Source organism: Carettochelys insculpta, chromosome 14, assembly GCF_033958435.1.
Source record: "Carettochelys insculpta isolate YL-2023 chromosome 14, ASM3395843v1, whole genome shotgun sequence".
NCBI classification, from domain to species: Eukaryota; Metazoa; Chordata; order Testudines; family Carettochelyidae; genus Carettochelys; species Carettochelys insculpta.
The window spans coordinates 42,540,107-42,551,248 of record NC_134150.1 but is presented as its reverse complement, the minus strand read 5'-3'; the positions used below and the strand labels follow the sequence as shown (position 1 = coordinate 42,551,248).

The following is an 11,142-nucleotide window of genomic DNA, read 5'->3' as shown; positions in this document are numbered from 1 at the left end:
AGGGGTGGCGCAGGGCACGCCGGGATGTCACGCTCAGCGGAAACTGAGCTAGTCGCTCTCCAATTAGAAGGAACGGTAGAGAGAGGCCCGCCCACAGGCTTCACCACCCACCTGGCCAAAGGCTCCTTGCCCTCTACAAAGATGGCGCCCGTTTTAAAGAGGCTGCGTACTCAAAAGCTATGAGTGCCGTTATCTAAAGCAGGCTAACTAGGGAAGGGCTGCATCTAAGGAGCGAAAAACTGCTCAACTGAAAGAGCTCATGGAACATGAGAAAGGTCTCAGCGAACTGCAGGCATGGAAAGTCAGTTCCCAGCTTTCAACAAGGGACTGAAACCAACCAGAGATTACATGACGGGACCCCGAAAGAGATGCAAGAAAGCCCTGGGTGACAGGCCTGTTCTCTCCTACAGACAATGTCCCACCTCATGAGGATCCTCACCAACAGCCACCGTCTATACCCCGGGAACACCAGTCCTGCGACTTTTCCCTGCAGCAAAGCCCGCTGCCAGCTTTGTCCACATATCTATTCTGGGGATACCATCAGTGGACCTAACCGGGTTACTCACAGAATCACGGGCACATTCTCATGTTCCTCAACTAACATCATCTATGCCATCATGTGCCAACAATGCCCAGATGCTTTGTATATTGGACAGACTTCAAACTCTCTCAAAGAGTTAATGGGCACAAAACAGACATCAAAACACTCCTGATCCACAAACCAGTTAGTCTACATTTTAATGGAGTAGGCCATTCTGTTAATGACTTAAGAGCATGTGTGTTACTGAAAAAAAATTTTCGCACCGCTATTCAAAGGGAAACAGCCGAGCTGTCTTTTATATTCAAATTCGGCACATTAACACATGGTTTGAACCAGGGTGGGAATTTTCTGAGTCACTATGGGGCTCGTCTGAATACTTGGCTTAATCTAATTCTTGACCTTCCCCCTGACCCCTCCACTCTCTGATTTGCTCACCTTGATCATTTTTTTCTGATTTGTCCTTGATTACTCTTTTTGGTTCTCTGTGCCTTAAATATTGAGTCTGTTCTGGTCTGGCTATGGTCTGAAGAAGTGGGTCTGTTCCACGAAAGCTCACCTCAAATTATTTTGCTAGTCTTTAAAGTGCTACTTGACTGCTTTTTGTTTTGAAAGTTAACTTTATTTTTAAAAAAATGCATTCCTCATTTCCAGGTGCTCTGCTCATCCCTCCCCCACTGCCGCTAGACCAAAGTCTCTTAAAAAGATACACAGCAAAGAAGAACAATTGCAATCTGACTCTTTGACTTACCCCTGTCCTACCACCCTTCTGCTCTTCTGATTTGCCCACCTTGATTACTATTTTTGGTTCTCTGTGCCTTAAATATTGAGTCTGTTCTGGTATGGCTATGGTCTGAAAAAGTGGGTCTATCCCATGAAAGCTCATCACCTAATAAATTATTTTGTTCATCTTTAAAGTGCTACTGGACTGCTTTTTTTGTTTTGATAGTATATAAACTAACATGGCTCTCTCTCTGTTACTAATCTAGACTGAACTTCCATGAAAATTCAAAAAGAATTAAGTTGTGAAACTGATTTTCCTAGGGCAGAACTGTTCCCTTGGGGTAGCAGATACAGAAGGTATTTGTGATTTTAAGATATGATCAGACACATTTAGCAATAACGCTCAGCATTTATCTGGTGAGCTACACTTTTGCACAGAATCACAACCATTAATCCAATTAATTTAAATGCTACTATAAAGTATTCTAGGCTGCTTAGACACATTGATTTCCCCCACATTATTTTAGATTCTAGAACTGAATATATTCCTGCATAAATATCCTACCCAGAACCCTTCATATCTAGAGAAAGCAGCCTGTTCTAACGGTCTGAGCTCCCAGGACTGGAATTATTCCCCATTTCTAATCCCACCCCTTTCCAATACAGCAGTAGCCATCTGTTGCCACACACAGATGCAGGTAAAATGAGAACCTTATACAATTACAGCTACCCAGAGTGCAATGATGCTGTTCGTATCTCATGTCTGCATGTAATCTAGCCCCAAATTGCATATGTCTGCTCAGATAGACAAGGATGAGTAACTCCTATACACTTGTACATTTTGCCCTCAGAACAGCAGTTGCCTGCTCTTGCCTGTAGCACTATTTTGGCACTGGCTCATGTCTGGATACTGCCCTTTAGACCTGCTTTGGCTTACAAAACTCATTCCAAGCACTTAAGTGACTTAATAAACACAGTGTTGCCCCATGTTTTAAATGGCTACTTCTTCTCAGACCAGGTCTGAAAATCAGACCTCATTCAAGTCAAGCGAGGAAGGAGAAAGTCCACCTGTGTCTCATGCCACCACCACTATGGAACTGCAAGTTCTTGGAGGACTATTTCCCACACATTCACAGGTGATACATTCTTTTCTAGGTGGCTCAGACCCACTTTCACAACCTCTAGAGAACAGCCAGACTACACTTGCCTTGAGACAAACTCCCACAGGGTGTAACAGCATACAAAGAGCTGTCCTACTATATTTGCTGACCTGCTAACTGCTGTAGACCTTAATTGACATTTCTTACCTTTAGTCATCACCTGCACTGATGCAGTCTTTGGAAGGAGGCCTGATGCTTCCCCAAGGTGCGAGGAGCAAGAAAGAGAACCTCTCAAGCAATATTCCCTCTCATTTTTAGTATCCGTGTGAAGAATTATTTTTTAATGTGCACCAAGGCATGTGTGTGGATGTGCACTACCAGTAAAAACACAAAACCTAGCTGTGAGTGCACTGCTCATCAGCATTTGAATTGTTCCTCAGTGGCCATACAAGTGCACAGCTCACAGAGAATGCTGCTCTCAGGTAGGTTCCTGACCTCCTTGCACAAGATCCCAGTGATTGAGCACAAGGCTAGCTTCAACACACAGGAAAGCCGAGCAATACTAAGCTTGTAAGGCACCCTCTCAGTCTAAGATACAAAGAGAGGAAAAGTTTCAGGGAGGCACCTCAGCTGCCCTTGAGCTGAAGCAAGCAGTGATTTAATTGAGCCTCTCATCACTTCTGCTTTACAGTTCATTTGATGTGTGATGCAGTTTGTGGTCAGATGATAAAGAGACCACAAAAATCTTTACCGCTAGCTGGACTATTCTTAGAGCCCTGAACCAATATAAAATTTGATGCGCAGAAATGATCCATGCATATTGGCACACTCACCTGTGGATGTGAATACCTGTGGGATAAAGCAAGTACCTGGATTTACAGGGCTCTAGCTATACATAGCCAATAACCCAGAGATGCTGCAACATCTGTTCTATAAGGCTGTGGGACCCCACTGTTCTGCATCTGTATTCTACCATTTGTCTGACCAGTTTGGGAAAAAAAAAAAAAAAAAAAACTGTTCCAGAATATGGAATGACAAAGCATGATCAGAGGGTGCAGGCAAGTCTTTCAGCATGATGAGACGGGTATTGATAATGTAAGAAGAAGAGCCTGCTGTTTATTAAGAAAGGTCCCAAACCAACTGCATTACATTTGTGATCACACTACAATTAACAGTAGTGCTACAGGATTCTAAGTATGCGAGAACACAACAGAGACAATTTTTAAACGGTTGAGGAGTGAACAGTTTCTATACCAGGTGAAATTCTAGAGTTCAAAGAATAAATTGGAAGCCCAGGGGGAAGGAATGAAATATCAAGTCCCAGACAAGAAAAAAAAAACACTTCCTCATAAGATTAACAAGCGAAAGCCACTACAGAATGCCATGCCTATGCCCAACTGGCATTAATAGCACAACCATTGGGTCAGGTTGGTGGCATTAACCCTACAGTACCCTACAGAGGCCAGGGGGTCAGTTTTGAAGACCCAGGCTTACTTTTGAACCCAGCAGAATTTGAGTGGCAGGAGCACCCTCTGCATCCAGGTATGTGATGATGGCTACGAATGCCATGGAGAATGGCATCCCTTCCATCTAACCAAAGCAACATCAGCTGCCTTAAAAGTCCTCTCTGGCTCTCCACCGATGGTAAAATGTGAGGCGTATCTATGTGCATCAATTTCTACAAGGGTCTGTAGACAGATATCCTTCTCTTGTGGTCAGACCGCTTGGGTCACTACAGAAGAAGCTGGAGTTGGGGGTGAACTGGAGGAGAACAGAACCTGGACAGGGACCTTTCAGGGACACAGACAATGATCCTCTGTAAGTGAAAAGGGCATATTATACAGTCAGCCAGCCAAGGACCCCCAACAACAATGCACCGATATTTCAGATGCTCTCATTGTAGAGTGAGAATGATTCCCCCTGCCCAAGGTTCTCCCGCAGGGGACAAAACAGGTCTAAATGCAAGTAAAGGACTTCAGCCTACAGCCCTGTTGAAACCAATGCAAACGAACACACTGGCTTTCATCACTGAGTCCTTACTCAGAATCAGTGTTTCTCAAGCTCCTACTGAGAAAAGAAACAGGGGAGCTGGACTCAGCCTCCCAGTGCACTTGTGTCCAGAGTGCTGATCTGGAAAACAGGCGTCTGACACAGAAGGTCCTCGGCTGGATTTCAGACAGGTGGGGATCACCAGTACTTGAACATGAACTGATGATAACCCATAAACTGATAACGCCAAACCAACCAAAAAAAATGGCCATATTGAGAGAGAGATGCTCAGAACGATCAGATCAACCCACAGAGGAAACCCCTGGATCTGTAGAAACATGTACTTGTTATAACAGGTCACAAATGTATGTCAGAACACCCCCTCCTGCATTTATTAATATGCTCAATAAAACAACAAAGACCATTTTACTCCAAAGAACTATGTTCTCTCAGTCAGAATATTTCTAAAATCTGCCTGGAGATAACCAAAGGTACAGTTAAGTCATGTAGTAACTACTGTGTTTTAAACTGCCTTGAGCCCTTCCGAGAGACCGCCACTACTGCATACCAGTGGATGCCTGTGTCACAGCACAGACACAGAATACTGATGAGAAACCCTGGTGGGTTCTTGCCCCTAAGAGTGTTTATGCTGAGCCCCAAGGAGATTCTAGCATTTAAGTTTATTCTGAAACCAGGCATCAACACCTATCTGCCCGCCATTAATGCTTGCATCAGGAATCCTCAGCAGCAGAATCCCTCCGTGATAGCAGCCCCCCTTGTACAGTGACTGAGACGCCCAGAAGTTAGGGGTAGGATACCAACACCATACAGGACCTCTGCTCTGGTCTCTCAGTACCTTTGACCCTGCCACTGAAAGGGGAAGGACTCAGGTCTGGTGCTTGAAGGAAGCCTGTAAAGCCCTCCTCTCCCATTCTGGGTCAGGAATGGGTTTCACACTGGTGTCAGACTGGGTTCCTCATCCTCCTCCTGACTCCGGGGTTGCTGCGGTGGCTCTCCATCACCTGTATCTTGTTTGTCTTTTTCTGCTTCGAGCCAGCTCTGAGGAACAATCATTTTCTTTGGCCCATGAGGAGGCAGGCCAATCAGGGCTTCCATGTCCTCGTAGTTAATCACTTCCTTCTCCAGGAGGGTGTTAGCCAGCTGGAAAGAGCACACAGAACAAAAGATGAGTGTATATGCACTGTGAGTTCAGAAAAGTTAGTGCCGGCTGTAGCAAGGCATGAAGGAGAGCATGCTTACTGGCACTATGTGCTTGGGATACAGCCTCTCCAGGACACAGCTCAGTCCTCCCCAGGAGATTAGCAAACATACTTGGTCATGACTCCCCAGGAGATGGAAGAGAAGGGCTCACGACTGTCAGCAGCAAACAATACCAAAGCACATATTTGGACAAAGATGCGGCCAAATCAAGAAATGCTGATGTTTGTGGAACCTTGGTTACCAAATCTACAGCTTTTACAGCTATTATATATCCACACTGCAAGACTTCACTGGTATAGAAACATCAGTGTTATACCAGCAAAGTGCTCCTGGTAACTATCAGCAAAGCTCACTCTGTACTAGTTAGTAAGACAACCCCCACATGCCGTATCAGTAAAAGTGCAGCTTTAGTCTTATAGCTGCATCTACACTAAGGATTTCTGTGAGCTTCACTCCTGACCAACATAACTATGCCAGCAGAGTAACCTTATGTAGACATAACTGGGGGGGCAGGGGGTTAAGGGGACCAATATACAACTTTCTGAACTGCTGGCACATGCTACACAGACTGAGAAAAAGCCAGGAGAGCTCTGAGGACAAGGACATACTCACAGCAGGAATACAACTGGATGCTGTGTTTCACCAAGCTCAATAATCTACAGCTATTGGTGATCACTAGCTGTTGGCATGCAGGAGTGACCAGGAGGATGTCTGCCAGGAGTGATCAGGATGAGGTCTGCCCCTTTATTTCAGAAATACGGCTGGTTTTGCACCTACACGAGTGCCTGTGAAAGTGTCAGGTTAAGTGTCAATGAAACCAAAGGCTTCCCAAAGGATAAGTAAAGCCTGGACAAAAGCAACACAAGCGGTCCATTGGGCAAAAACTCTAGGCACAGGAGGAAAGTTCATTCTCCAGCTTCCTCTGCCAACAAGGGAGCCAATTAACTGTCAGCTGTAGCGGGGTGGTTCTGGAGAGTTTGGAGCTGTTCTGTAATCAGCTGTGAATACTGCACATTGATCTGATTATCAGGGTGTTACTATACGAATACACAGGGTTCGTTTAAGAGCAGCTGCTGGGAAATACTAGCAGGAAGGAGAAAAAATGGCTCAAGGTATGTCACATCTCAGCAAACAATCGAGAGTTGCTGAGACACTGGCAGGGCAGAAAAAGGCCCAGGGCCAGTTTGAAGAAATGCTGTCTCAGAGGGGGTAGTTGTTCAGCGGAACCTGGCTGAGACAGGAGAACTTGTTGGGGGTGTCTGAAAGCGACAGGGCTGCCCACATCACCAAGACATACGTAAGCAGCTAGGAAAGAGATGTGTGCATAGACGGTTGTATTCAAGTCCTTTTTCTCTATGTGGTTTGTTTCTGCTGTTAAAGTAACCCAACCCGCAGTGCACTGAAGCAGGCTATCTGGCCACGATTCTCACTGGTCACAGATTCCCCCGAGGAAGAACCAAATGTGTCCATACTCAAGATGGGCCACTGGGGGAGCAGAGTTGATACATAGGGAACGGTAGCCCAGGCCCTTCCGGCAGAAGTGGGAGAACTGTGACATTCCATCTCAGGATAGGTAATGGCCCATGAACTGACATGAGGGGTTAACAGTGCAGCCAGCCCTGTAACACTTGCCATGGTAGCTTAACCACGTGAACAAAGACATCAACTCATCTTACGCAGGGCACTAAAGAGCCAGTGGTTGGACACAGCTGATGGTCACAAAAGGACTGAGCAAAACCAACAAGAAGTCCTGTGGCACATCACAGACCAACAGATTTTTTTGGAGCATAAGTTTTCATAGGCAAGGCCTGAGATGGAGTCACACTGGTGACCTGGAAGTAAAAGGCTTGATGTCCCACTGGAGATACTGTCCACTTCAGTCCCCATGTAGCTTTCCTGTGGACTGGTTCCCAGATGCAGCGGTAAAGGCAGCCTTGCTTTTTGATTCTGGCAGACAAGCTGGCTCTGATAAGGCAGATTCCTCCTGGCAAGGCCAATAGCTGCTCTCCCTGCAGTGGTGTAAATTACACCTCAGTCCCATATTTGACACCCCAGTATCAGAAAGTCATCACTGACAGATCTGCAGTTCTGCACTACAGAATCTGACCTTTAATCACCCCCATGGAGCTATCCTTAAACAGCCCTCCTCTTACCAAGCAGCGAGCCCTGTAACACCCACAGTTCTGGTCTAGAGACTCGGATCATTAACCACTAAAGACAGGTCCCACTGCACACTCACATGCATGCCGAGTCCTAGTCCAACGGCTGACCAGACACACAGCCCAAAGTCTCTTTCCTTTGCTTCCCTAATCTTCCTGCAATCTGGAAGTGCATCAGAACCCATATTGCTTCTCAAGGAAATATAAGCACAAAACCATTCCCACCTGAAAGTACCACTACCACTCCGTAGGACTCTGGCAAGCAAGGCTCCTGGGGGTTGCAATTACACTAGAAGCACCAGCAAACTTCATACCATTTGCAGTTTGTCCCGGTTGTCCAATAAGAGTTTCTCTGTGCGCCTATATGCTTGAGCCACCAGCCCCTGTGCTTCCTAGGAAGAGAAGTGAGACATAACAGGAGAGAGCTTTGGAGCAGACAGAGAACATGAGTGAAGTCTGTGTTCAGATAAACAACGAGCTGTGCCCAGAGACATGATTTGCCAACAGGGACTGGTCAGAAAAGTCCCAGCCCTGCCCCATGGAAAAGTTTGTTTTTCTCCTCCTTAGCAGAAAATCAATGATTTTTCTGCCAAAAGTTAGTCTGCTCTCTTGAGACCACCACAGTGCATCAGGTGAGTCTCCAGCTGTGGGGCACTGCTGGAGATTGTAGTCCAGCTGGGAAAATTGGCCATTCAAGACAAAGGGAGCATGAGGCAGCTGAACTGTAATTCCCACAATGCACCACGGTACCATTTCTGAATCACAACTTTCCAGTTTTCAGGGCTGGTTTTTTCAAGAGCTGATGCTGCCTTGAGAAAGCAGACATGTCCCACCGAACATTTAGCTTGGTCAGAACCCCAACTTTCTCTTTAAAAATTGTTTTAGGGAAGTTTTCTATCAGCCCTAATACACACACCTTGCTCCATCCCTCATCCAGGGTGCCCAAGGGACCTAGAAATCAAAATTCTATTCTTGGTGTCTGCAGCTACCCATGTCCTTGTGATCCACACACTGACTAGTATTATTTATTGCACAAGACTGTGAGGGGGTGGAGACGCTCAGATAATCACAGCATCATTCCCTGTCCAGGCATCTACTCACCCTCTCACAGTCCCTCTCAAATTATTTTGTTTCCCTTTCCCCACTCAAAAAATTAGTCATATAGCCACCCCTCCTGATGCTGGCCCCCCACTCTTCCCCATCACATAAGACCCAGGTTAAGTTTAAATAATGACTGCAACTCTTTGCATAGGTTAAGGTTTCATACATGGAAGCCTACTGTCTGGCAATAAGCTGAAGTTTGAAACAGCAGCACCACTAATGCAGAGGTTGCAGCTTCACCTGATTTTGCCGTGGGACTGACTCAGTGAATGTTCCTAACAAGAGGACACAGAACCAACCAGTGCTGACTTCAAGGCGTTCACTTCTAAATGGCCAGTGAACACGGCAGATTGGATTTCAGGTTTTGTGTGAAAATCATTTTTGTAAATGAAGGAACAGCAGCAGAGAACAAAAGGGAAGCTTCCCAGGCAAAGAGTCTTACATGGTCCATCATTTGCTGAAGCCCTTGGCTGAAGGGGCGCCGACCTATGCCAGGTGTGCTCTCCAGCTCCGGGAAAGAGAGATGCCCAATGGTGGGCACCATTCCATACTGCTTCACCATCGAATAAGCTATCTTGGTCACCTTCCTCAGATCATCCTCCGCTCCTGAAACAGACAGTGAGACAGGAACTCAGGGCAGGTATAGCAACTGGTGCGTCTCTAGCACACAAGCCCTGCCCCCCGCATGTCAGTGTTCAGAGCAATAAGGCCCTAGGTCACTGTGTCGCATCACAAGTCATTCTGCGGATGTGCAGTGGGTGGCAGGCATGGGGCCAAGGGGATGGGGCAGAAGGTTTGGGGTTAGGCCTCATGCTCACCTGGGCAGCTTCTGATCAGCAGCACTAAGGCAAGCTGCCTGGGACCATGCTGTGCCCTGGAAGGGGCCAGCAGGTCTGGCTCCTTGGGGGGCAGAGGAGTATGAGGCCCCACAGCACTCAATGTGCACTGGTCTCACCTGCAAGCATATCCCACACAGCTCCCACTGGCTGGCAACTGGCCAATCAGAGGGCACAGACAGTGCTAAGAGTGGCATGGGGGTGTGGCTCCCCCACCTGGGAGCCAGACCTGCTCCTGGCTGATTCCCTGGCAGCTCAGCACAGAGCTGACCCATGGCTAGGGTCAGGGGAGGAGCACCTTTCCCTTGGCCGTGGCAGCTTTGGGCCCTGGGGAGAGGCACCTCCCCCTGGGGCTTAATGGCCAGAGAAAGAGGCTTAACAGGAAGCTGCATGTCTGCTTAGGGGGAACTTAGCGCTAGGCGTCTCATCCCTACAGCATGCTGGAGCCAGAGCCCTTAGGGCACAGGGGGCAAGAGCCAGACTGCCAAGACTTTTGCTCAGCAATAGCCTAGGTCTGTTCTGATCTACCCCTACAGGATCTGAACTGCTGGTCCCAATGGGGGCAGAGTTAGGCTGATGCTGAAAACCACACCCGTCGGTGGGATTGCAGTGATTCACACCACTCCCCCACGCAACACTGGAGGTAATCCTCTTGACTTGTTCAGCTGCTGTTACCAGAGCAGGCAGCTGAGGCTCTCCAATCTGTACAGGAGTGTCTACTAACAGTTCCTTACAGGCCAACATCCTCTGAAAGCCCAATCTCCCTTCTATGCAAGGGAAAGGCCCTGTTAACGGGGCACCTCACCTGGGCCACCACACGCAAGCCTCTGCCTCCTCACCTGTCGTGACTTTGTTAAAGGTGATGGCTTCAGCCACTCTCCCTCCCAAGGCCATGCACATCCTCTCAAACAGCTGCTCCTTGGTGAAGAGGTACTGGTCTTTTGGGAGAATCTGTGTAAACCCCAGAGCAGCATTTGTCCGAGGGGCTATGGAAACCTGCAACACATGAACAGCCTCTGCCCGTTTCAGAGAACAGGTGCTACAAACAGAATCCAAGAAGGGAGGAAAGGAAGCTATCCAGAGCCACTATTTAACCTGGGGTTTGAGAGACACCCTGGGGTGTATTTATATGAAAGAAAGTGCCTACGATATCAAGCACTGTCACAGATGCTTGATATCGTAGGCACAAGCGGTCAAAGGGTGACCTAAAGTCCCTCGGCAGTATTGTCACGTGAAAGGATTTACCATCATGACTGTGCTTCCTGATGTTACAGAGAAAAGCCGGGAGGACTGAGACCTGCAAACTAATCTTTGGGTAACTGTCAACTAGTCAATGAATCCTCCAAATCCCAAAGTGATTTGAAAGAGACCATCCACCAAATTCAGCTCATTTCACATCTGTCAACATGGCCTGCTGAAATTACCGGGATTTCCAGAGTTAGTACGACAAGCAGGAATTGGTTGTACACATAGTC

The 11,142-nt window shown here is 47.3% G+C and overlaps 1 protein-coding gene across 2 annotated transcripts in view; it reads right to left on the bottom strand.

The window, feature by feature from the left end:
• Positions 1 to 3,448: 3,448 nt before the first annotated feature.
• The window catches only part of SPG7 (SPG7 matrix AAA peptidase subunit, paraplegin), a 46,385-nt gene continuing 38,691 nt past the window's right edge, over positions 3,449 to 11,142 (bottom strand). The window contains exons 14-17 of one of the 2 annotated variants that reach the window (XM_075008922.1): positions 10,507 to 10,663; positions 9,274 to 9,437; positions 8,045 to 8,122; positions 3,449 to 5,511 (exon numbers count right to left, since the gene is read on the bottom strand). In XM_075008922.1, the coding sequence (XP_074865023.1) occupies positions 5,302 to 5,511; positions 8,045 to 8,122; positions 9,274 to 9,437; positions 10,507 to 10,663 (609 nt within the window). In that variant the 3' untranslated portion in view covers positions 3,449 to 5,301. The remainder of the gene's footprint in view (positions 5,512 to 8,044; positions 8,123 to 9,273; positions 9,438 to 10,506; positions 10,664 to 11,142) is intronic. The other variant, XM_075008923.1, reaches the window with a different exon arrangement.